The sequence below is a fragment of the Peromyscus leucopus genome, chromosome 20, assembly GCF_004664715.2.
Source record: "Peromyscus leucopus breed LL Stock chromosome 20, UCI_PerLeu_2.1, whole genome shotgun sequence".
Lineage (NCBI taxonomy): Eukaryota > Metazoa > Chordata > Mammalia > Rodentia > Cricetidae > Peromyscus > Peromyscus leucopus.
In genome coordinates, this window is record NC_051080.1 from 21,030,390 (window position 1) to 21,057,186 (window position 26,797).

Here is a 26,797-nt window from a genome sequence, read left to right on the forward strand (position 1 = left end):
TAGTGAGTTCTGGTCAGTTTAGGCACCTGGCAATGGTTTAGTTTTGTTGTTTTTTAGAAGGTGGTAGGTGAGAAGGCTAAGCAGGTCCAAGTGCTTGCTCTCTAGTCTGATGACCTGAGCTTCATTCATCCCCAGGACCTACAAGGTGGAAGGAGTGGACTTTCTCCAGGGGATTGTCCTCTGACCTTCACACTTATGCTGTGGGATGCATGCACACAAACAGATAAGTGGAAAAAAAAAAAAAAAAAAAAAGAACCAATCGGGGACTGTGTGCAAGAGGAATGAGAGTGATTTATCAAGGGCTGGCCACACCTCCTTAAGGCTAGCCCGCTTATAGGCTGTGCTGTGTCCCTCCGCCTTTGGGCTGATTCGGGCAAGTAGCCTACAGCACGTGAGAGCAGAGTGTTGTACCTGCCTGTACAATTAAGTACGAGTCTACGTGCACAGGCCAAAGGACAAACCATCTCAGCAAGTGAGGGCGGGGTGACTGCCTCCTAATCAGTGACACATTCATTGCACACATTTGGCAGGAGTGTGCTTCATGCCTGGGTAGATCCAGGGATGGCCCCAACAGTTAACACTCTGGTGTCTCCAAAAATCATAACTATTTGTGAGTGGGTGCTGGAGATGGAGCCAAGGGTCTTGTGCGCTGAGTCATATCCTCACCTTCCAATCCTGTGTGTGTGTGTGTGTGTGTGTGTGTGTGTGTGTGTATGTTGTGCATCCACGTGTGTATTCTAGTGCCTTGATCTTTGTACGAATGTATGGAGGGCAAGAGATTAACTTTCTCTCTCAATCTCCAAAGTTTATTTATTTGTCTATTGATTTATTTGCTTGTTTATTTTTTTTTATTTGAGACAGAATCTCTCACTGAATCTGGGGCTTGCTTTCAATTAGACTGGCTGGCTAGAAAGGCCCCCAGAACTTTCTAACGCCTTTCTCCCAGCACTGAGATCACACACACATACTGCTCCATCTGGCTTTTTAGATGGTTTCTGGGACTCGGAACTCAGATCGTCAGGTCTGTGCCGTGAGCACTTTACTCAGGGAACCATCCCTCCTGCTCCAATCCCTACTTGAAATATAAAAGCTGAGTGGAGTCTGGTAGTGCATACCTTTCAAATTCCAGCACTTAGGAGGCAGGGCTCTGTGAGTCTGAAGCCAGCCTGGCCTACATATTGAGAGACCCTGAGCCAAACAAATAAAGGCGGAAGTAGTTTTACAGACTGTAGAGATCCCGGGACACATTCAGCACTCACAGGCCACAACCAGGTCATCCTGAGAGCAAGGCGGGCTTAAACTCACTAGTCCTGGTTTTCCTGGGCTTATCTGTTACAGCTGAGAAAAATGCACCCCACAGAAGGGAAGGAACTTGCTGGGCGGAGTGGCTCTTCATTGCCAAGCTACCCTCCCTGCCCATGCATCCTTGCTTCCTCGCATGCCTGAAATGCTCCAGCCAAGAGGAACCCCTTTCTCCCTGTAGGGCTCGTTGCTTTCTGGGAGGTCTTTGCTCTTTGTCATATTTTAGCTATCTTAGGGCGATAAAATGTCACCTTTGCTCTTTGTCATATTCTACCCATTTGGGGCCAGTAAACTGTTAGTGTGTTGTTGTGGCTTCCTAGTCTCTGCTAGGTTCACTAAACACATGAGAACTGCCCCACATCCTATTCTTTTGTTTTGTGGAGACAGGGTCTCACTATATATCTCTGGTTGTCCTGGAACTCACTCTGTAGACCAGGCTGGCCTTGAATTTACAGAGATCTGCCTACTTCTGCCTCTTGAGAGCTGAGATTAAAGGCATGTGCACCCTTGCCTGGCTATCTCTACTTATTCTAAACTTTGCAACTACTGAGATTGTTTTACCAGCAATACAGCTTCCTCTAGGTGTTTTATTTATTTATGTATTTATTGAAAACATTTTGGTCACTGTGAAAATATGAGGGATTTCTTTGGGGGAGGGTTGAGACAAGGTCTCACATAGCCTAGGCTGGCCTTGAATTCTCTATGTAGTTGAGGATGACTTTGAACTCCTGATCTTCCTGTTCTACCTCTTAAGTGCTGAGATTACAGGCAGACACCACTATGTCCACCTAACACTTGTTTTTATTTTGTTTTATTTTATTGCATTTTATTTATTTAGTGTGTGTGTGCAGCTATGCTCATACTATGGTATATTATTGCATTTTATTTACTCTCTGTGTGTGTGTGTACCCATGCATATACTACAGTATACTTGTAAAAGTCAGGACAATTTGCAGGAGTTCTGTTCTCTCCTTCCACGTGGGACCTGGGAATCAAACTTAAGATTGTTAGGCTTGACAGCGAGTGCCTTTGCCAGCCCCTTGAAAGTATATTTTAAACACGGACTTTTTAACCCAGGCTGTGTTGTATAAAATGGCTAATAAAAGACTAACTCAGTCATCCTCTGACCCCGATAGCTCTGTGACAGTGGGTTCCTTGTGTGGGAAGGATGGGGCAAAGGGGCGTGGGCGTGTGGTCACTCTGCTCAGACACAGGGCAATCACAGCTGTAGACCAAGAGCCGTTCTCCAAGCATCTACTCACGGCTCTGAGAGGCTGGCTCTGTCTTCCATCCTGGCTGCAGCCCAGGACACAGAGGTGCTTCTGTGACATATGGAAAATCTTTTGTTTGGAGAGGGGCAAAGGTAGACCTGTGGGATATGAGTAAAGGAGGCTGAGACAAAACTGTGAGATGTCCGTGCAGACATTTACAGAAGACACAGGAGATATCTGGTTGGTGGGCGGTGCCAGGCTTCTCTGTGGTTTCCGGTGTCCAGGTGGTGCTAGACTCACAAGCGTTTGGTGTGGAGCAGGATTATTCAAGCGTGTAATGGGGATAGGTGTGATGATTAGACGATGATGAAGTGATTGCTCCTGTTAGAGTCCCTGGGAGGGAACTTGGAACTTCCAGGGAGAGCTGCGCCATCAGACTTACCCAGACTAGCATCAAACTCAAGATCCTCCTGCCTCAGCTTGAGTATTAGGATGATGATGATGGTGTGTGTGTGTGTGTGTGTGTGTGTGTGTGTGTGTGTGTGTGTACTTACTTCCACACAGCTGAGCTTCATCACTCTTTTCTTTTGTGTGTATGTGTGTGGTGTGTGTGCATTTGTGTGTACATTCACATGTGTATCACATGCCTGTGGAAACCACAGGTTGTCATCGGGTTATCTTCCTTGTTGGATTTGCTCCCATTCACTGAGGCAAGATCACTTGTTAAACCTGGAACTTCCTGATTCAGCTTAGTCGAGTCCTGACTCTTCAGGCAGGCTATGCCTGCTAGACTTCTGTGTGGGAGCTGGGGGTTCAAACTCTAGTCTATGGCAAGTGCTTTAACCACTGGGCACCTCCTCAGCCCTTATTTTTATCTATCTATCTATCTATCTATCTATCTATTTATTTATTTTGGTTTTTTGAGATAGGGTTTCTCTGTGTAGCCCTGGCTGTTCTGGAACTTGAACCATTGACCAGGCTGGCCTCAAACTCAGAGATCTGCCTGCCTCTGCCTCTGGAACTAAAGGTGTGTGCAACTATGGCCCGGTTTATTTTCAATTTTTAGGACAGGGTCTTATATAGCCCAAATTGGCCTTGGACTTCCTAAGTAGCTGGGATGACCTTGAACTCCTGATCCTCCCGTTCTGTCTCTCAAGTGCTATGCCTTTTTGGTTTAGTTTTGTTTGTAGGGAGATTGAACTTTCAATGATTCTCCAGTATCTATCTCCCCAAGTGCTGGGATTATAGGCATCTATCATCATATCTAGCTTCATTTACTCATTTGTGTGTCTTGTGCTGTAACCCCGGCTTGCCTGGGCTATTTATTCTTTTTCTTTCTTCCAAATAAGAGTCTTACTCAACAGAGTAAGTTCCAGGCTGGCCTGGAAGTCCCTGCCATTCTTCTGTGTTAGCCTCTTGAGTACTGGGATTACAAACCACTATCCACCCCTTGCTTCCTCTTTACTCCACACAGTACCTGGAAAGTTACCTGCTGTCAGTTTCTCAGACCCTCCCTCGGGCATCTCCCACTGTGTGAGGCAGTGCTGAGGAAGTTATTAGCCATTCTGACTCATTATCATTTCCCTCTGCTCCAGGGGCTAACGCCTTATCAGGCAGGGCTACAGTGAGAACCAAAATGTCTGTGCGTTGCCTGGTGCCCTGAGGGCCCTATCTCAGTCCTCTGGAGGGAAGTTTCTCCACCCCACTTCCTCTTCTTTTTTTGTTTTTAAGACAGGGCCATGTAGCCTTGGCTAGCCTGGAAAACACTATGTAGACCACGGTAGCCACGAATGCAAAGACATCCGCTTGCCTCTGCCTCCTGATGCTGGGATTAAATGCGTGCGCTACTTCCAATGATTCTCCGGTCTCTGTTCACTCCTGTCTCTGTCCCCAACCACTCCTGGCTTGGAGGAAACTTTTTATATAAAGAAGAATTATGTGTATGTTTGCTTGTATGTATGTCAGCACCACGTGAGTGCCTAGTGCCCATAAAGGCCAGAAGAGGGCGTCAGCAGGTTCCCTGGACTGGCGTTACAGACCGTGATGAGCCGATGAGCCGCCATATGGGTGTTTGGAATGGATAGAATGCGGGTCTTCTGGAAAAGCAGCAAGCTCTCCAGATCCGAGGAAACTTTCTGAAAGTCTACCTGAATTTCCAGTCAGGCACGGCAACGCTCCTAGGCGCTAGGAAAACCCTAGTACTCTGACCTGCCTAAGGAAGTCCTACCGCCGGGCGGCTCCCGGGGAGTGACCCATGCTGGCCTTTCTGCGGCTTAAGTAGGCGCTCCTTGTTTGACTGACAGGGGAGGCTGCTAATACTCACCCAGGGAAGTCCCCTTGAGCGTGCTTGGGGGCGTGCCGCCCCTGCGTTGGTCTGTCCAATCCGGAGCGCGGACGGGGCTGAAGGGCGGGGTCTGAATCCCGACAGCCAATAGGGCGAGCACAGCGGGCGCGGCGGGGGCGGCGCGGTCTCGGCTGGCGGCAGAAGCGGCCGCGGCGGGTCTGGGCAGGGCCGGGCAGCGCGGCCGGAACGGAACGGGAAAAGGGGTCGGAGTCGCAGCCCGGCCGGGGCGGCGTGCGTAGCGGGACCCGAGGAGAGCGGCAGCCGAGGTGAGGGGTGCGCCGCGACGGTTGGGACGCGGGTCGGTGGCCGCGCCTCCCCCTGTCAGGCCGCGCCGGGGCCGAGTGCGCGGGGCCGCGCCGCTCGAAACTTCTAGTCCGCGCGCGAAGGGCCACGCGCCGGCGGGCGGAGCCGGGGAGGCCCGAGGGGCGGCCGGAGCGGGCGGGACCCACGCGGACGCACTCCGGGGCCGCTGTGCGGACTGCCTTCCATTTCCGTCCTTCCCACACTCGGTGTCCCGGTGGTGAGAGCCCAGCCTGCCTGGGGGACATGACCTAGGGGTGTGTGGCGAGCCAGGAAAGGCTGGATGCTGACCTTTTGACTTTCATAGTTTTCTAGACTCATTGGATCCGAGTGTCAACTACCTCTCCCCTCCAGTGGGGCTCAAAAAGCCACCTTCTCCTGTCCCCCAAGACTCCAGACTTGCGGCCCCCCGCTCTGAGAAGGTCGGCTTTTCTTTTTTTCAGGAGTGGGTCAGAGGGGCTGGCTGGGGATCTCACGGCCTGGGAGATGAGACCTGGAAGTAGACACGCCCCGGGGATGCTGCGTTCTCTCCTTGGGTCCTCAAGGGAAGATGGCTTTGGTCCGGGGTGTGTTCACCACTCCTGGCCCTTGCCGGCTTTCCTTGACCGCAGCTGTCCTGAGGTTTTTGTGATTAAGGGGAGTAGGTTGCTGACGGTCTCCAGGACTACTCATTACGCTGTTTAACAAACACGCCGGCCCCGTCCTGATGTAAATCTGTTTAATCCCGAGTGGCGGTGGATGTGAGCTCACACCTTCCTCCCCCACCGCAGGTTTTTCAGTTTGCTTAAGGTCTGTGCTTGCGCCCCTGGGATTGGCTTGGAGCCCCGCTCGAAGGGCTCACCCAGGTGGGCAGTGATCTATCTGTGTTAGCCTCCCTCTTCCATCGTGGCACATTTGGATTCGCCTTTTCACAGAAGCCCTGAATTGTGCCGGTGTAGTTGGGATTCTTTTGACTTACTTGGAACACTCTAGTCTGTGCATTTACACGTAACTGTAGTTTGACAGTCTCCTTGGTGAAGCTGCGCCCCTTGAGCCGTGAGGCCACTACATGAACAACTTGTGTGATGTGTGTTTCTTTTCCCTGTGGTCTGGAGGCTTTAAAGAAACTGACCATTAGGCTGTTGGGTACTTATTACTTGGGTAAATAACCCAGCACAGAGGAGTAGAAGACTGATTAGATCTCTTCTCTCTGTGCAGGAATCATCCCACCCCCCCCAGGGGACAGGGGTTCTCTGTGTAGTACTGGCTGTCCTGGAACTCTGCCTGTAAACCAGGCTGGTCTCGAACTCACAGAGATCTGCCTCCCGAGTGCTGGGGTTTAAAGGCGTGCAACACCACTGCCCAGCAACTGTGCAGGATTTTAAAGAATAACTACTCACTTGAATAGAAATGGTATTTTAGTTCATGTGTTTTGGGAACTAGAACTTGTTACTTCTGAACATAATAATTAATCCAAGAGTGTGTGTATGTAAGATCTAGGTTTCCATCCTGCCTGATAGAGGCTTTCCCTTGGTCCTGAGTGCCAGCACAGATTTCCGATGGCCAGGCATTTTCTAGGGGGTGTATAGGTGATTTGCCCTTAGGTCTTGCAGGTTTTTTGTTTGTTTTGTTTTTAGACACAGGGTCTCACTATGTAGACCAAGCAGGCTTGAAATTCACCGAGATTAAAGGCATGTAATACTATACATGGCCAGCCTTAATCTTTTTATTCTTTTCTCTTACCTGAAAGTCTATGTTGATGGGTTAAGGCCTGATTCCTAGGCTTCCTGCTTCTGAAAGTGGTCATCACTCGATCCTTGCAGGAGGTTATGGAATATCAAATAATTGTAGTAAAATTACCAACTGTCGTGGCATCTTGTGAAGCATACCCAAGTGCTCTCTGCCAACCTCATCTGCAGCCCAGGTGACTGTGGCCTGCCTTATCTACCATCCCATTGTACTTGGCTTTCTGGAGGCCACTCTTTAGATTATGTAGGTAATAACCATGTTCACATGAGCTGTAGTGCCTGCTCAGGTTTTTTCCGGTTTGGAACCACAGCTGCATACCTGAAGGCAGTAGAGGGAGGCAGGGCTTAGTTACCTAGTTGATTTGCATTCTAGGGACAGAGTCCTTTGTTGCCTCTGCACATCCTCCTCATACCTGCAAGTAGACCTGAGAGCATGGTCTAAGGGGGCCATAACTTGTTCCTGATGCCTCTTAGTGGTGGTCTTTGGGATGGCTGTTTGAGAATGTTTTCTGATTTTTAATATTTAGATGGTTGTGCTGACTAGAGACCATCTTAAGTCTCCTAGGGCTGGTTGATTGTTCAGTCACTAAAGTATGTAATGTTCAAACATGTCACCTGAGTTTGAGCCCCTAGCCAAAAAACAAAAAACAAACAAAAAAAAAAGGTGGGGTTAGGGAGATGACTCAGTGGCTAAGAGCATTTGTTACTCTTACAGAGGACCTGGGTTTAATTCTCAGCACCCACATGGTACCAATTATCTGTAACTCCAGTCCCAGGAGATCCTATACCTTCTTCTGACCTCTGAAGGCACCAGTGCACATACATGGTGCACGTACATACATGCAAACAAACATTCATACACATCAAATTAAGAAATATTTAAAAAAATAAAGTGGACAGTGATCAAGGAAGGCACCTGACCTCAACCTGTGTAGTTTTGGTGCCTGTCCTGGATCTCCCTCTGTAGACCAGGCTGGCCTCAAACAACTCACAGATATCCGACTGCCTCTGCCTCCAGAGTGCTGGGATTAAAGGTGTGCGCTACCACCGCCTGTCAAGGGTTGCGTTTTTTAAAGAACATTTAGTGTGTGTGTGTGTGTGTGTGTGTGTGTGTGTGTGTGTGTGTGTGTGTATGTACAGCTGTAGGAGTCAGTTCTTGTCAATTCTCTCCTTCCACCCTGGGAATTCTGGGGATTGGACACTCAGGTTGTAAGGGTTGATGGCATGTGCCTTTACCTTCTGAGCTGTTCTCCGAACACCTGCTGGTGTTTTTCTTTACCTGCCCCCCACCCAGCTTTCCTCCCCCTCAGTGCTGGGGATGGAACTTTGTGTGCCACATGCTAGGCAAGCAGTCTACCACTAAGTTATGCCTCTACCTCATTTAAAAAATTTCAGTCTTAAAGATATTCACACATTTCTTGGGGCTAGGCACTGCACTAGATAGGGAAGGAAATATAGCAATGGGGTACAGTGGTCACAGCTATCAGAGTCCTCAGGACCGTCTCACAAAGGAACCTTGCTGGGACATTGAGGCAGGGTCTGAGCTGGAACTTACTGTGTGGCCATCCATGGCCTCAGAATCAAGGCAGTCTTCCTGCCTCAGCTCTTCAAGTGCTGCCATTTCAGGCTTGAGCCATTACATCTGTGGTCATATAATTTTTCTCTCTTGCTCAAATACCAGCTGGCAGAGTGGGAGATGGATGGGGACCAGAAGCCTGGGCTCTTTCTAGCCTTTTGTCCACTAACTCTGAGGCTAGGAGGCTCTGCAGATCTCAGGGTCTCAGTATTTATATTTGTAAGATGAAGGGCTTAGAAGTTCTTAACCTTGGAAATTCTGAGAAGAGTTGTGAGACACTCTCTCCCCCACCCCAGGAAAAGAAGCATACATGTGAACAACTTGGGGCCAGCATCAGGGTAAGGACTGCCACACTCCAGCCCTAAGCTGTCTCCCTCCTGATGACGAGGTGGGGTGGTGAGCACAGCCTCTAAGCTGCCTCTCCCCTCAGAGAATCTGTAATCCTATTTCCCCTGTCATCTTGGAGCTAATAATAATAGTGACTTACATACATGGAGGGCACACATTCCGAAGGATTGTCCCCCATTATTTTGTACTCAAACACGTGAATTGTGGTAAAGAAAGTGGTATCAGGCCTGGCCATTGCTCTGTAGAATCTATTCTGGGTCCAGAACTTGGGCTCCTAGATGCCAGCTTGGGGTTTTTCCATTAGGTTCTGCTTCCTTGGTGATTGTCATGATGAGTTGTTAGCATCATAAATATCCTAGAATGTCACTTGGAGAAGTTTTGTTTGTCCACTGAAGGACTGTTTTTCCTTTGGAATTTGAATCCTAAATACTTTTCTATTTTGAGGATGAAGAACTTGTTTTATTTTTTTAAATGTTCTTTAACCTTTATTTTTTTATTTTATGTGAATGAGTATTCTGCCTATATGTGTGCCTATACACCATGTGTGTGTTGGATCCCCTGGAACTGGAGTTATGGACAGTTATGAGCTGCCGTATGGGTGCTGAGAATTGAACCCATGTCCTCTGGGAGAGCAGCCAGTGCTCTTAACTGATGAGCCATCTCTAGTCCCCTTGTTTTTGTTCTTTAGCCTTTTTCAGAGGAGAAAATTTGTAGGATTTGAGTGTTTTGGGCAGACTTATTTAATGTTTATTGATCAAAGAGTATATTTAAATAATTACTTCTCAGTTGCTTAGCACTTGAGAAAGCTGTGAAGTAAATAAATGTTAAGTGGAAATTAGAAATTGAAATCAGACCTGGTGGTGCATGCCTTTCAATCCCAGCACTTGGGAGGCAGAGGCAGGCAGATCTCTGTGAGTTGGAGGTCAGCCTGGTCTACAGAGTGAGTTCTAGGACAGTCAAGGCAACACAGTGAGACACTGTCTTGGAAACAAAGAAAATCTCAAATCATGGAGTTGACCTATCCAAGTATGTCCTCATTGATGAGATACTCCCTGCACTAGAATCCCCAAGTAATTTGAAGTTGGATTGTGTTGAATTGTTTTAGTGACTGTCTTAGTTACTTTTCTATGATAAACACCTTGACCAAGGCAACTTATTGGAAGAAAGGGTTGGAGCACTTCATGTCTCAGCAAAGGCATGGTGGCAGGAACAGTTGAGAGCTCACATCTTGCTCAGAAAGTAGGAGCAGAGAGGGAGGGGGAGGCACTGGGAATGGTGGCATGGGCTTTTGTAAGCTCAAAGCCCTTTCCCAGTGGCATACCTCTTCCTATAAGGCCACACCTCCTAATTCTTCCTAAGCAGTTCCATAAACCGGGTACCAAACATTCAAACATAAAGAGTTTAAGGGTGTTCTTCTCATTCAAATAACACAGTGACCATGACTGTCCAACAGTGACTTCTTGTGACCTTGTCAGGTTCCTAATGCTTCATGAATCGTCTGTTTTTTTTTTTTCGAGACAGGGTTTCTCTGTGTAGCTTTGCACTTTTCCTGGATCTTGCTTTGTAGACTAGGCTGACCTTAAACTCACAGAGATCCGCCTGCCTCTGCCTCCCGAGTGGGATTGAAGGCGTGCGCCACCACCGCCCGGTGAATTGTCTGTTTATTATAGCACAGAGTCTCATCTATATAAAGAGCAAGTGTTTAAGAAAGGACAAAATAAAAACTGCACAGGTTAAATGGCTTTGTTTTCTTATTTTTTAAAAAACATTCTGTATGTGCATGTATATATGTGTGTGTGTGTGTGTGTGTGTGTACATGGGCACAGCAAGTGCAATTACCTGTCAAGCCATCTGTGGTGGTTTGAATAAGAATGGCCTCCGCAGGCTCACATATCTGAATGCTTAGTTATCAGGGAGTGGTACTGTTTGAGAAGGCTTAGGAGGTGCTGTTGGAGTAGGTGTGGCCTTATTGGAGGAAGTTTGTCAATAGGGGTAGGCTTTGAGGTTTCAAAAGCGCATGCCTGGCCCAGTCTCAGGCTCCACTGTGGATCAGGATGTAACTCTCGGCTACTTGTCCAGCACCATGCCTGTCACCATGCTCCCTGCTATGATGATAAGCCTCTGAAACAGTAAGCAGCCACAATCAAAACCTTTCCTTTGTAAGAGTTGCCTTGGCCATGGTGTCTCTTCACAGCAAAAGCGACTGAGACACCATTTCTTATTTTTTTAAGGCTTGTAGTACTGCATAGAGTAGAGGATCCCTTAAACATGGCCAGTGTGGAGGAGTCCCCTGTCCTCCTATCATGTCATCCTGACACTTGTCAGGAGGCAGCCAACCACAGTTCGTGATTGTAGCATGGAAAAAGTCTGTGCTTGGGCTAGAGAGATGGCTCAGTGGTTAAGAGTACTGCTTTTCCAGAGAACTGGAGTTCAATTCCCAGCATCCACATGGTGGCTAACAGCCACTTGTTAACACCAGTTACAGGGGATTTGACACTTTCTTCTGGCCTCTGTGGGCACTGCATACGTGTGGTACATGGACATACACATGCAGGCAAACATCCATACACATAAAATAAAAATGTGTGTGTGTGTGTGTGTGTGTGTGTGTGTGTGTGTGTGTTTCAGGTGGGTTCTTTAAATACTAGAGAGAACAGAGCAATCATGCAAAGCTCTGCTATATGAGACGAGAAGCTCAATGTCATGCATCAGTCTCCCCAGGAAAGGATTTACCTTGCAGAGAGACTTGGTAGAGGTTAATGGCAAGCAGTCAGTTCTGAAATGTTAAGCAGCAGAAAATTATTGAAAGTAGAGCCTGATGAGGAAGAGAGGCTGACAGTAAGACCTGCCACAAACCTTTACTGTTTTTGCTAGTATTCACAACGGCTTACTCCTCAGGAACTGACACCATACATTGGTCCTTTCCTTCCGTTGGCTTTCTGCTTTCTGCTTAGGTACTAGTAGAAGCAAACTTGTCAACTGGAGCTGGGGAATTTCATTGAGCTGCCATGGAAGTGCTTGAGTTTTGTTTTATTTAGTTTCTTGTATTTTTCAGTGTGTGTTTGTGTGCTTGTATGTGTTCATTTACATATGTATGTAGGTGACTGCAGAGGCCAGAAGAGGGCATTGGATTTCTAGGTGCTAGAGTTATAGGTGGTTGTGAGCTGCCCAACATGGGTGCTGAGAACTGAACTTGGGTCCTCTCGAAGAGCAGTACATACTCTTAACTGCCAAACTAGCTCTTAGCTCTTTGTTTTATTTTGCTTTGCTTTATTTATTTATTTTTGGGTTTTGAGACGATATTGGTCTCAAACCCACAGAGATCTGCATGCCACTGCCTCATGAATGGTGGGATTAAAGGTGTGTGCTACCATGCCCAGCTCTTTGTGTTTCTAGTGCGTGTGTGATTTCCTGCAGGCATACACTTGTAGAGGTCTGAGGACAATCCTTGGGGACCTGTTTTATTTTCTGTTATCTAGTGTGATCCATCCGGGGATCACATTCAGATTGTCAGGCCTGTATTTGAGTACCTTTATGCCGAACCATCCTAATAGTCCTGGGTTTGTTTGTTTGTTTGTTTTAATTATTATATGTGTGATTGTTTGGCTTGCATGTATATATGTGTACCACATGTTTGACTGTTGTCCAAGGAGGTTAGAAGATGGTGTCAATTCTCTCGGAACTGGGATTTTAAAGTTATGAGCTACCTTGTGGGTCCTCTGGAAGAGTAGTGTGTGCGCTTAACCATTGAGCCATCTCTCCAGTCCCAATGGCCGTTTTTTAAGAGAGGACGTAGCCTGGCAGGCTTGAACTCATTGTCTTCATGTCTCAACGATTTTAGAGTGTAGATTATTAGGGTTTTACTTGACAACTCTCCTTGGGCTGAGAACATTTGGAATATTATGTCTTAGTTGTGTGGGACATCTGTGTGTGAAGGGAGAATAGGCAAGGTGGATTGAAGGGGTGCATTCTGGCTACTGTTACGTAGAGATCTTGGGATTCCAAGATTAAGGTCTCATGCTCTGTAGAAACAGCTGGGTCTAGAAATAACTCTTTCCCCAAGGCAGTACCAGACAGAAATGGGTCCACTGTAGAGAACACAGGAGGGCTGGTCTGGCCGCTGTCAGCATGCTGCAGAGCTCAACTCAGGAAGGTGGCCTTTGCCAGAAGTGAGCTCCAGGGTCATCAAGATTGTGGGCACAGTGGTGTGTGGGGTTGTTGAGTGTGGTGGGAGGGCAGCTTCAGGGTGTGAGCTCTTTGTAGGACAAGGTTAAGGTCTAGACTTTCCTCTGGAGAATGAATTCAGTGGGGAGCCTTCCAGGGGATGAGCAGGATGATCTTGGCAGGGCTAGGAGGTCAGTTGAGAAGTCAGGGAGTGGATGGGAGAGAGATGATTCTGATTGCTCCTTTTCACAAAGATCCAGTGTCCTCAAAGGCTTGAGGATTACCTTGGCAGCTCTTCGGAAGCAGTGGTTTCATTTTGTACGAAAGGGGCTTCCTGGGAGGGCTGGCCTCAGTCATTGATTCAGCTCCATTGTCTAACTGTTCACTTATGCTATTAGGGTGGGGAGGGTGTTGTCATGTAGCCTGTGTCCTGTTTCTGTTTTGATTGGCTTATTCTCACAAGTCTGTAAGGCTAGTTCCTGCAGATGAGAAAAGGCAAAACTGCAGCAACAAACCAGAGGTCAAGGGTTTGGAGGCAGACAGCCCTGGGTCCCGGTCCCAGGTCTACCACCAGGTGACCGCATAACCTCGCCCGGTCAGATGGTTCGACATTTCGGAGACTAGGTGTCTTATTTTGAACTGCTGTAACATAGTGCGCCAGGCATTTGTTTATAAAGAACAGACATCTTCTTCCTCAAAGTTCTGGAGTCTGGAAGCCTGAGGTGAAGGCGTAATAGTGTTGGGTCTCTTCTGGGTTACAGATCCAATTTCTGGTTGTGCTTTTACACAGTTGAAAGAGAGTAAGGAAGTGCCTTCTTAAGAAAGGGCACTAATCTCATTCTTGGGGACTTCACCCCATGACCCAGTTAGCTTCCTAAGACTCCACCTCCTAGGATTTGAGCTTGGGAATTTGGAGTGGCTCCCTTCCTCTGGATTGTGTAGGTGCTGTGCAGTCACAGACCCAAAGCTCACGCCGTAGTACTTAGTCATTTTGTATCACTCAGCATGGTAATTAGGTGAATTTGTAAATTAAGCAAAACCCTAAAGTACTCATATTGGATTTATTTTATCCAGTTCTTTTACAAATGTATTATTCTTTCTTCAGCCAGAGTACTCATTAGGACCTTCTTTGGTGACTCAAGGTCACAGGGATGCTATCAGGGGTCACCAGTATGGGTGATCCCTTTGTGAAATCTCATGACCCTGGCAGAACATATGTCCTCTTTTTTTGCACTGCTCTGAGGTTTTGTTTGCTTCTGTCCCCTTAATGGGGGTGAGGCTAGGAATCTGTATCCTATCCAGGTGGTGGTAGCACACATCTTTAATCCCAGCACTCAGGAGGCGGAGGCAGAGGGATACCTTAAGTTGGAGGACAGCCTACAAAGTGAGTTAGTTCCAGGAAAGCCAGGACCGCACAGAGAAACCTCGCCTTGAAACAAACAAACAAAAGATGAGGGGCGCCCTGCCCTGCCTCCTGGCTTGATGATGCTGTGTTTGATTTAATGTGATGGTCATACAGGCCTGTCCCAGTGATGAGGAAATGTTGCTGTGATTGCACCTAGTACTTAGGGGGAAAGGAGCATGTGATGGGGTGAAGGGCACATCCAAGATGAAAAAGGGCTTGAGAAGATAAAGGATCAAGCTTCGTGCACAGGGATCCATGGGGAAATAGGGTTAAACTTACATGAAGCAGCAATAGCTGTGTTCGTATCCTTTCACTTTCAGAATTAATATGTCAGCTTTAATTGGCCTTATAATTTAGATTAAGTGTATCAATACACCTTGGATGTGCAGGTATCGGTAGTTGATTATGGACTTTTCCATAGCTTTTGTTTTGTTTTCAGAACAGCTTTGTTGGTTGTTGGTTTCCCTTGTTCATGGTTCAGAAGAAGGACAAAAAAGAGGTAGAATTGGAAGGGTCAGTGGCTTCCCAGAGGCCACTGTCTAGACCCTACATGAGGGTAGGCAGTCACAGGGCCTTTGCCTGGACCTGCAGGGTAGTCTGTGGTGTCTAGAATCAGCTGTGGCTAGTTTTCTAAGTTGTCTCTTGAATGAAATGGAATTTTATTATTTTAAAATGATGTTCAAATTGTAGTTTGTGAACATTTTCAGACTTCAAACCATGTTTGTGTTTCATTATATCAAATTATGCTGTCTCTAGCTGAGTGTGCCAAGATTGTGAATTGTGGTCAGGCTCTCTTCCCACGCAGACCTCCAAGCCCGCTATTAGTGGATTTTGTAGCTCACTGGTTTGCTGAAGCTGGCTTGCCTGGGCACTGGTTAGCTTGAGTGTGATGATGTTTTTAATTAAGCACTTGTGACCTCTGTACCAGCAAATATATCATCAGATAAGAAGGCTGGGCATGTGCCATGGGAAGATTGGCATTGCTCATGGCAGAACCAGTGGTCATGGGGTACACTATGTTCTGGATTTTCTGAGAGACCATGGAAGTTTTACATTTCTGCTCATTGAGTTCTTACAACCAGTTGGTGATAACTCCACTTCATCCAGGAGTAATCAACCCAGAGGTCAGAGAAGTGACCTTCAGAGGGTTGCTGTCAGAACTGACCTTGAAGCCCACACCAGTGTCCCTTCATTCTGAGTCACTTGCCCTTAATTGTGAAAAAGATCTTTAAAAATTCCTTTTCCTTCCCTGCCTCTGAGGAACATAGAAATGGGGCAAATTATGTGTCTTTAGTTTAAGCAGGAACTGTGTTCACAACTAACCCAATTAAGAGAATCTGAACATGTGTAGTTTACAAAGCCAGGGAGTTTATAAGGGTAGGAAGGGAGCTGGCACAAGCTGGGACTAGGTCACTCACATGCTTCTCTCTCTCCCAGTTGATGAGGGAGGTCAGAGGGTGGAGGAGCAAGGCTCTCAGAGTTCCGGAGGCCTGCTGGGTGCTTGTTGCTCCATCTTCCACAGCAGCCCTGAGGAAGCAGCTGAGGGACAACTCACTTGGTTGCCTTGTGACATTAGATGAAGATCATTTGGGTGGATACCTGAGAGCAGATGTTCTGACTGCGTGGCTTTGTTTATAGACACAGGGTTTCACTGTGTAGCCCAGGTTGGCCTCAGACTCCAGATCCTGCTTAGCCCCAAATGCTGGGGTGACAGGCCTGTGCCTTCACACTTGGCTCAGGTACTTGGTGGTTATGCTTGAACTAATTGCCATTTTTTTGTGCCAAATGACTGGATATTAAAAAAAATTATATTCCTTCACCCTTGTGTGTGTGTGTGTGTGTGTGTGTGTGTGTGTGTGTGTGTGTACATGTACATGCATGTGCATTTGTGTCTGTGCCATGTGGAGGTCAGAGGGCAACTTGCAGAAATTGTTTTTTGTTTTGTTTTTTTTTACCATGTCATACTGGGATACTGGCCATAAATGCCTATTTTCAGTGCCCTTACCTGCTGAACTGTCTAGAATCTAGATTCTGTTTGCCTTTTGTTGTTGTTGTTGAGAGTTTTACTTTGTTTTTCCCATGTTACCATGTCTGGCCTAAAGGCCCTCCTTGAGTATTTCTATTCAAGTTCTTTCTTCCTTTGCATTGTTGGGGGATCAGACCTGGGGCCTCGTACATGAAGGCAAGCATTCTGCCAACTGAACTACATCCCCAGCCCCTTAAAAGATTGCCAGTGTTTTCTTGTTGACTGTATGAGATTGAAACATTCCCTGGTGCTGGGCATTTTAGGTTATTTCCACTTTTTTTGCTAACTAGATGAATTTGTAGTTGACAATTTGAGTTTGCTTGCTTGCTTCCTTCTTATTTATTTATTTATTTATTTTGGTTTTCGAGACAGGGTTTCTCCGTGTAGTTTTGGTTCTTGTCTTGGATCTTGCTCTGTAGACCAGGCTGGCCTTGAACTCACAGAGATCCACCTGGCTCTGCCTCCTGAGTGCTGGGATTAAAGGCGTGTACCACCACTGCCTGGTGCTGGCTTCCTTCTTTCCTGACTTCTTTCCTTCCTTCTTTCTTCCCTCCTTTCCTCCCTCCCTCCTCTCCTCCCTCCCTCCTCCCCTCCCTTCCCCCTCCCCTCCCTCCGTCCCTCCCTCCCTTCCTATCTATGTAATTAGTTCCTGAGGAGAAATTCCCAGAGATGACTTTAAAGCTGTGGACACTTTAGAGTGTTTTGAGACTTGTTTGAATTCTTGAAAGTCCGTTTTTTCTAGAATTTTAGGGGAAAGAAAACCCTGGGGAATTCTTCGTGTTAGGTGCCTTGGTCTTTGGAATTTGCAGTATTCATGAGATAAACTCCCACGAGAGTTTCTGGAGTGAGTCACATTCCTTCCTAATCTGGGTGGATTCTCCTTGCACGGGATGCTTTCCTCCGGGTTGTAGCTCAGTGACAGAGCTTCTGTGGAGCATACTCAGGTCCTGGGTTCAGTTCCCAGCAGTTCCCAGCAAGTCGTCCTACTGACCCTCTTTCTGAAGGTTGTGCGTGGTCAGACTGCTCGGAACCACAGTGGCTGATTGGGCTTGTCCTGGTTTGTGTCTCGACGTTGGCAGGATGTGAATGGGGAAGGACTGGGCAAGGCTGTTGGCGCGGGAATCATTCAGAGGTCATGGCAGCCTGGAGTCACTTGATCCTTTGGACTTTGCCCCTGTGACTTGGGGTGCCATTCTCCCAGATGCTTCAGCTTCTCTTCATTGCTACAGGCAGGCACTCTACCAGAGTGGGTGATCCATCTTGTTTCTGTTGTTTCTGTTGGCCGAGGCCTGCTGTGTCACTTCCCATTGGCTGACTGACTTTCACCTCTTACTGTCTGGAAGACTGAGCAGTGTCCTGTTCGCTTCTTTCTCAGGGTTTGCAAAGGACAGGTGTGTGCGTGTGCGCGCACGCACGCTTCATGGATGGATAGGGTGGGCGCTTCTGGTATGCAGATTGTGACCAGGCTAGCCCACCTCTCCTCTCACCTTGGACAGTTGTGCCTCTCGCACATCCACCCCTCCCTTGGAGGCAGTTTCCTCTTCACATATCTGGCCTCACCACAGGCAAAACTCTGACTCTTAGTTCCTCTTCTAAGAAAAGTCGCTACTCACAGCTGAACTGAAGCAAAAGCCTGCTCCATACGGAGGTAGAAATGAGGAAACCATCTCAGACAACACAGGGGCATAAGAGGCATTTGTTTCCTGGCACAAGCGGTTTCTAGTGCCAGCACTCTGGGGCTAGCCTGACTGTTGGCTGTGCTAGGCACTGGGAGCTTCCTGCTTCCCCACCCCTGCTGATTCTGTCAATAAGACCAAATTTTAGAGTAATGCTTGGCTCTGTGCTTGGCAGCCTGTGTTTTTATCACAAGTGTGGAAATTGTACTTTGGCTTGCTTTCTACAGATGCCTAAACATGTCTGAGTCTCTGTTGCCTTAGCAACTGGCTGAACTTTGCTTGTGTGTGGCAAAGGCTCTGGCAGGGGCTGGTGGGAGCTTTTCAGCTAAATTAGGTGGCCAGTGCCAAGCCCCAGTGGCACTCCCTGAGGCTGTCCCCAGAGTCCATTTGGCTTTCTTGAGAAATCCCCGCTGAGACACCCCAGCGCAGCAGGATAGCATGGCGCGGGACAGGGCTGACCCAGTGCTCCAGCAGCTCCTAACTCAGGCTTCTGCGATTCTATGAAGTTGCTTGTGTTTCTTAACGTGGGCCTAAAGACTAAGTCTGTCATGGAAACAGGGCCTAAAGGGTACGCCTGAACACCATATATTATGGGGAAATGAATGTGATGTGGTTATAGGAGTCTATGATAGGTGTTCCTTTAAGAAGACCAAGGGTGGCGCACGCCTTTAATCCCAGCACTTGGGAGAGAGAGCCAGGTGGATCTCTGTGAGTTCGAGGCCAGCCTGGGCTACAGAATGAGAGTCAGGACAGGCACCAAAACTACACAGAGAAACCCTATCTCGAAAAACCAAAACCAAAACCAACCAACCAAACAAACAAAAAACCCAACAACAGACCAAGGGGAATGGTTGCTGTAATGAATATTATCCTTTGTTACCTTATCCTTAAATTTTTTTTGGCATTTATTTGTGTATGTGTATGTGTGTGTGTGTGGGTGGGGAGTGAAGGCTTGCCAGGGCTCACATGTGGAGGTCACAGGATAGCCTTGCAGGAGTTGGTTCTTGCTAGGGATCTAACTGAAGTCATATGATTGACAGCAAGTGTCTTTACTTGCTGAGTCTGCTTACCAGCCCTGTTTGTTATTCTGTATTAATTCGACTTTTATTTCCTTTTGAATTTCTACTTGTTCTTATAAGTGTAGATCGGGCCGGGCGGTGGTGGCGCACGCCTTTAATCCCAGCACTCGGGAGGCAGAGCCAGGCGGATCTCTGTGAGTTCGAGGCCAGCCTGGGCTACCAAGTGAGTCCCAGGAAAGGCGCAAAGCTACACAGAGAAACCCTGTCTCGGAAAGACAAACAAACAAACAAACAAACAAATAAGTGTAGATCGGAGTTGCTTGATGGGAGTAGGAACTGAGAGCTATTTATCACCTTTCTGTAAAAAGCTCAGCTAGCCTGCCTTCCCTCAAGTACATTTGTGTCCATTTCTAGGATTGCTGTTGGGACCTGAGCTGCTCTGTCTTCTACTTCTGCTGGGCACATCTAGGTTCATGACAGTTAGAAATAATTTCATATAGCACAGGTTCTTTCTTATGAGTGTAGACGGACTTCTGATAACCCTGCCTTCTGAAAGCTCACTGTGTGATTGGAGACTGTAGGGATTCCCTCTCTGGCAGAGTTGGCAAATTACCAGCCTTGCCAGGACCTACAAATGCTGCAGATCTTACCCCCACCCCCTCTGCACACTGCTAGTGTTGGGGTGTGTGTGTGTGGTCCTGGTTGAGGGCCTAGGTTGCTCACTCTGTAGGAGGGCCATGTTTTTAAGCAGGCAATAGCTGCCTCTGAGTTTAGGTGACACAGCCAGGTGCTTTGGAGTATAGTGTGTGTCACCTCATTAAGATGTTCTGCTGCTGGGTTCCTCGACTTCACTTTGGTTCTATTTGTTGTGGGATCTACTTATTTGTATATTTGTATTTATGTGTATCTGTGTGAGTTTATATGCATGGCATTTGTGCAGGTGTCCAAGGAGGCCAGAAGAAGGCTGTGGGCCTCCTAGTACTGGAGTGAGAGGCAGTTGTGAGCTGCCTGATGTGGATGCTACAAAACAAGCCCAGGCTCTCTTCAAGAACAGTAAACTTGCTGGGTGGTGGTGGTGATGTATTGTGAGTTCGAGGCCAGCCTGGTTTACAAAGCAAGTTCCAGGACAGTCAGAGCTGTTACACAGAGAAGCCCTGTCTAGAACCACCCCCCCCAAAAAAAGAAAAAAACCCAAACCAAAACAGTAAGCTCTCTTAACAACTAAGCCGCCTCTCCAGCCCCCACTTCACCTTTACGGTGGGGTGCTGATGGGCATGCTGTGTGGTGGTGAATGACTGCTGCACCGCACTTCATGTAGTAGCACACATGTTGAGCACACAGGTGTATGGAAGTTTCCTGACTCTCGGGACCCATGTTCTAGCTCAGTACTGTAGTGGTCCTAGTTCCCTGTGGCTAAGTGACCACCAAGAGTTTAGTCCCTCAGGGTTGTGCCCAGCAGTTACAGATTGTGTCAGGTGTGTCCAGCCCTTGGCTGTGAGCTGTATGTGGCAAGTGGGTGAGGATAACTGAATAATGTAGCCCCGAACATACAACCATATATTTAAAACATGAATTTAAATAAATAAACACGGCAGCTTCCACAGTAGCTTCTGCCCTTCAGAGGCTTGTGACCTATGAGAAGTCTCCATCATTCTCGGAGCCCAGCCTCTCTGTCCAGTGAAGGATGATTGATTCTGTGGGGGTTGGAGTTGCTTCCTGGACCACGTGACGTACCTCTCAGGCTAGCAGTATTTTTGTTTAATTTAGTGCCCTGAAGACTTTGAGGAATGTCATTTGCAAAAGTCATTAACCATACCACAGCACTGTCCAGTGACATGGGTCTGTGGGTCCCTACCTCACTGTAGAGGGTGGCATAGTGCCCAGAGCTGGCTGCCTTGAGATCCCATCCCCCACTGATCATGCATCCCTCCCAGTCCCTGAAGTTGCAGACTGGAGAAATCTGTCTACCAGCAAGCAAAGATCAGACTGGGGTTCTGCCAACCTGGGGAGGGATTCAACCTCTCCTAAAACTCAGCCATTTTAGGAGAGGACTTGAGTGGTCCTCATGTTTCAGTCTCCTGAGTGTTGGGATTGTAGGGGTGTACCACCACACAAGCTCCGGACTTGGTTTTCATTTCGCTATGGTTGCCACAGTCCTTTTCAGTTTAGTGTTTGCTGGGGCTGATGCGCCAGACCGCCTGCTCCTCCTTGCCCAGTTCGGCTCGTCCTCAGGGCAGGTGAGGAGGCTGAGCTTAGGCAAAGTGCCAAGCCTCATATCTGGAAGTGTGGCACATACTTGAGACTGGAGTGTTGTGCTGGAACTTGGAAGCCAGACCTGAGGACGAGACAGAAATAAATGCCAGCAAGTATACACTGTGTCTGTTTTGTCCTGGACCAGCTCCGTTCTTTGTAATCAGGAATTGTCATATCAAAAGAGAGGGAATGTGGGAGACATGCTGAGGTCCTGTGTGTGGTGGACCTCAGCACTTGCTGCTGGTGCAGATATACCTGTTTGTTGTTACAGACTTGAACAGTCCCCTTCTGGTCCTGAATGTATTCCTTGTGGATGGTGTATTATCCCTTTCTTGGCTGCAGAGCTTTGGGTACACACTGGCTTTCCTCCAGTGTTTTCTTGTTGTGACTGGGCTTGTTTTCTTGTTGTAACTTTCTGAAAGCTGTTTTAAAAATCTCTCCTCTGTGAAGGGTGGAAGGAAACAGCATTTGCAACCATGACTCAGCCCTTGATCTAACAGTCATTCTGACTGGAAGTTTGCAAGCTGTTAGCCTGCTGGCATCAGCAGCTGTGAGCTCTTTAAATATTTACATTTTATCACTGCTCAGCTCTTGTCTTCTGTAGGGGAGGGCGGCAGTGTCTGTCCTACAGTCCACGTGGTCATCTCTGATGCTTGCTTACCTTACAAGAGGAACTGTGGGTTAAAGATTAAGCAGTTACCCAGGTGAGCTTTGCTCTGGGCCTTGCAAGGTCTGACTGTGTGTTTTTGCCCAGAGGTCCTGGAAAGTGGTCAGAGATTGAGCCTTCCCCAGTATGAGAAAACGACAGTGCAATCTTCAGTGTGTTCTAGAAGGATTCTGTTTGAGTTTTTGATTTTTTTTCTTTCTTTCCCCCTTCCTTCCCCTTCTCTTTCTTAAAAACAAAGTTGGAGTACAATGCAAAGGGGAGGGGGTATTGGTCTGGACAGTAACTAGAATACTGCTTGCATCCCTTTAATTTGAAAATGCCCTTTTAACGTTGACAATTGAGCAAGTAGTGTTTTTTGTTGTTTGTTTTGTTGAGATTGGGTCTCAGTTCAGGCTGGCCTAGAACTCGTGTAGCTGGGGATGACCTTGAACTCCTGATCCCCTTGACCGTAGCTCCCAAGTGCTGGGATTATAGGTGTGTGGCACCATGCCTGGCTCAGGAGCTGGCTTTTGAAGAATGTTGTTATATGACAGTATAAAAGGTTAGTGCTTTACATTGTTCTCACTCCAAATTTCCAACACCTGAGTTGTAATAATGGCCAGTACTATGCTGCCTGTTTTGAAATCGTACTCTTTGATACAGTTTGACATGGGCATACACTGTTGCCATTCCCACAAACTAGCAGCCTCCTGCTGCTGTTTTGTAGCCCCCGCCCCCATTTATCCCTCCCCTCCTCTTCCCCAGGTAGGAAGCCATTGCCCTGTCTGCTTGCCTTAAAATGCAAAAGCCTTAGGACTGGAAGAAGTGGGTGTTTGCAGGTGTGTGTGTTTTGGGCTAAGTTTCATGTAAAACCTTTGCTTAATTCAGGATCACAAACCGTCTCTTGCTGGTGCTACAGATCTGGGTTTTACAGTTGGGTTTGTGATCCATTTGAGCCACTTTTTTATATAGTGGGAGATATGTAAAGAAGGTCCTCTGTGGGGGGGGGCACCAGTCTTTCAGCACCATTTACTAAAATGTTCCCCAAATTTTAAGGGGGAATTTTCTAATTGGTCTGGAACTTGTGGTTCTGGGCACTTGAGTTTCTTCCTGCTGACTGCTTATTATTCTCTGTGCTTCATGTAGTCTGGGTGTTTTTCTTTCATGATTGTCTGGCTCCTGATGCCAGGGGCCCTGTCAGAGTGTAGCAAGTTGTATAGGGCAGGTTGCTGCTTGGCCAGATGGACGTGGACTCTCTCCCTGCTCAGGGTTACACAGAGCCCTGGACACAGGAGCTTTATGGACATCCCAGTTGGTGGCTTCTGGGCAGTGTCTCATTTCCAGAGGTGACTGTGGAGGCCTGCCAGGACAGAGAAGTGAGGGTACAATAAGCCTTCTGTCCCTGGGTAGGTAGGGTGGCACCTAGGCTGGGGATGTGGCTGTTTGGAGGCTCCCTTGGGTGGGAGAGGCCCAACAGTGGTGTGACCTGCCTGTTGGCTGAGGGAACCTGGCTTCTTCGTGGTCTGACTATTCTCCGCCAGTTAGATGACTGTGTAAGCTTTGTGTTTGTTCTTGGTCACAGAGGCTCGAGGCTCGCCCTTCCCTGGCGGTAGGTCTGCTCTGGACCTGTGTGGTGTGGCTGTGGCCCTGCCAGTGCCACCATCTGTCCTGTAGAGCCTCTCCTCTGCTCTGAGCACGCTGCCCGCCTCAGATGGCCCTCTGTGCGGATGACAAGGGAGCTGAGGCTTGGAGGAGCCCGCGTCAGAAGCCTTGGAGCGTGTAGTTGGCTGTTAATGTTTGAAGGACTGATTGCTTCGCTCTTCATGTACTCCTCTTTAGAAGGGTGGCTTCCAGGCCATCCTGGTCTTCGTTGTCAGCAGTGGGAGGAAGGGCCAGGCTGTCCAGATTCCAGTTCTACATGGCTCCTGGTAGCCCTCAGATGAAAGCCCAGACTTGTAGAGTGGCCACCGCCTACCTCATTTCTTGCCACATTCCTGCATTTCTCCCTCCGGGGAAGAGGTGACTTCCGTCTCTTCCTCCACCCACCCTTCCACCCCTTGCCCTCACTTCACCTCCCCGCCTTGTAGTGTAATGCTCCTCACTTCCCGAGGATTTGCTGAGGAAGGTGAGGAAGGCTTGCTTTTTAAAATGGAACCCAGTTTTGAGCTCTGCAGTGGCATAAGCAGATGTTTCTGGAGTCAACAAATGCACGTGTGGACACTGTGAGGACCACACAGTGGTTTGGGAACCATCTTGCTGTGTGAGAAGTGGTTCTCTGGATTCCCTTTAGATGGGAATGATATTGACTCTCTTCGTTCTCTCTCTTTTCCTGTCTTCCTTCCTTGCCTCTCTTCTCTCTTCTTTCCTGTTATCGAGGCAGGGGCTTACTGCATTATAAGGTCCATTACTGCATTATAACTGTCCTGGAACTCACTGTGTGTGCCAGGCTGGCTTCACACTTGTCACTGTCCCCTGGCCTCCTCTGCCTTCTGAGTACTGGGATTATAGTTATGAGCCACTGCACCCAGCTCCTTGGCTGTCTTTTTTTTTTTTTTTTAAGATCATGGATTTTTAAGTTTATACATATTTTTCTCTCTTATAACAATTAAAAAATTGGTATCTCTAACACTTATTATTTATTTGTTTGTTCATTTATTTTGTGTGCATGAGCACAGGAATGCATGTGGCACAGTTTGCCTGTGGAGGTCAAAGGACAACTTTTGGGAGTTGGTTCTCTCCTGCCACCTTGTGGGATGTGGGGATTGAACTTACGTCGTCAGAGCTTGTCAGTACATTGGTTGACCCCCTGAGCCCTCTTACTGGCCCAACATCTTTTTTGAAATAGGTCTACTATTGGAATTTTGGTGGTTAGTTCAAGGACTAATTTGAGTTTTTGCAGTGTTTCTTTGGAACATAGGGCTGGGCTGCAGTTGATTAGCGTGGCTCAGAACTGGTGTCTCTGGCGCTCAGGGCTCTGGTACTCTGACTTGGCTCTGGTGGTGCTCTAGTTGAAGGACGGGGGCTGCTGTCCTGCATACCTGAGGCACACTCCACAGGCTCGTGGGGGTCTGACCTGTGAGCCAGATTAATTCAGTTCACACTGTACAGTGTCTTTTAGTTACTAGGAGACAGGAGTGAGCCATCTCATTGGACTGCCTGGTCTCCGAGGGAAGCTAAGGGGTGTGGGGATGCAGAAGAGGAAGGGGAACATGGGGGGGGTGGAGGGACGAAGTAGGTTGGGGTGTGTGTACATGGCTTCAAGTTGATTTCGTTGTCAGTTCTGCTTCCAGCTGTAAATAAATAAACTGATTGTAAAAAAGAAAATTAAAACACTCCAGGGCTTTCTATTCTCCCTGGCATACCCAAATTTCTTGCCCTCTCCCATGTTCTTTGGAAGTGGGTATTAAACTAATGTTCTTGGAGGCCTTAAGGTGTGACTGCCACTCTGAACACAGTGGCACGGGTGGGGGTGCTTGTTCCAGAATGAAAAGTGGGCTGTCTTGAGTACTTGGGAAGGAGTCGCCAGTGAAGTCCTGGAGGGAAAGCAGCTGTGTGGACGGGTGTTGTCTAGAGGCTTGAGGTGGAGTTCTTCCTATGGGACTGTGAGCAGCCTGAGGCAGCCATGAATGTTGGGGCTCCGGTTCTTTCTCACTGCAGTTCTACGTGATCCCTGTTGTTATTGTGCGTAGAGAAAGGAGCCTCAGAGAAGTCGGACGTACCCGGCCAGGGGCTAGAGACACAGCTCAGCAGGTAAGAGCCTCGCTGTTCTTCCAGAGAACCCAAGCTTGGTTCCCAGCACCCACATTGGGTGGTTTATAACCACTTATAACTCCAGCTCCAGAAGATCCAACACCTCTGGCCTCTAGGGGCACCCACACACACGTGACAGAGAATAAAAATAAGTTTGTCAACTTACATGTCTAATTTAAAGTGACAGAGTCAAGATTTGAACTTGGGTTACTCTCAGTGTGTTGTGTGCTGCTTCAGGATTCCATCTCTCCCCATACTTTGGAATTAAGTATTGGGTGTGGTGGCCTTTGTGGGCTGAAAGGGAGAGATTGGTTAGTCAAGGTCTTTGTGGAGGGAATTATTTAGCATCTAGATGTGTATATAGCTGTGCCTTGTATTTAGTATTTATGAAACTCACACATGCAGTCTGTGTCTCAGTTGTCCAGGCTGTGGGAATCTGGGGATTTCTAAGCAGAAGAGTCGGGTGAAATCAAACCTGAGCCTCAGGAAGGTCTTCCTAGGATGTCCAGGCAAGACCAGAGATGGGCTTCAGAGGCGGATGCCTGGGAGGGGCTTCAGACTCTTCTTGGGGTCTTTGCACATGTGCTCTCACTCCCTGAATGTTCTTCTTGTTTACTTCCTCTCATCCTTCAGGCCAGGGTGCCCTTCCTCAGGGCCTTGTGTGGCCATCCTGTTCTCACGTGAGTTGTAGTGTTTCTTGATTCTTCCATCGGGTGGTCACATCATGCAAACAGGGCTGTCTGTCTCTCTGTCATCTGTTCTCTGGGTAGTGTGAGTACATGGTGTGAATGGGCAGCCCAGGTGTGAGAGCCGAGATCATGTTCTAGCAATAGGCTGCAAGGAGTGGGAGCCGGGGGCTGGAATGAGAGGTCATCTGGTGTGTTTCATTCTATTCGACCAGTTACTATTGCCTTCTGCTCAGACCTGTGCCTGTTTCAGTCGCGTGAACACTTGCTTCTCCCAGCCGGCAGGGGTGGGGCCAGAGGGGCCACTTTCTGCAGCAGCACAGCTTTCCTGAGCCAGGGTCCTTTTCCTCTTAGGTTGGACAGA

At 47.9% G+C, this 26,797-nt stretch overlaps 2 protein-coding genes across 7 annotated transcripts in view; one reads left to right on the forward strand and one right to left on the reverse strand.

The window, feature by feature from the left end:
• Positions 1 to 5,405, reverse strand: part of LOC119086312 (serine/arginine repetitive matrix protein 3-like) — a 15,609-nt gene extending 10,204 nt beyond the window's left edge. Inside the window, exon 1 of the mRNA XM_037197281.1 lies at positions 4,837 to 5,405. Within this exon, the coding sequence (XP_037053176.1) occupies positions 4,837 to 5,405 (569 nt within the window). The remainder of the gene's footprint in view (positions 1 to 4,836) is intronic.
• Pacsin2 (protein kinase C and casein kinase substrate in neurons 2) overlaps positions 5,032 to 26,797 on the forward strand; it is a 103,902-nt gene continuing 82,136 nt past the window's right edge. For 4 of the 6 annotated variants that reach the window (XM_028856731.2, XM_028856735.2, XM_028856734.2 and 1 more), the window contains exon 1: positions 5,042 to 5,123. The gene's annotated coding sequence lies outside the window, so the exon portion shown is untranslated. Of the gene's footprint in view, positions 5,124 to 5,464; positions 5,580 to 26,797 lie in introns of all 6 variants that reach the window. The other 2 variants (XM_037197501.1, XM_028856732.2) reach the window with 2 other exon arrangements.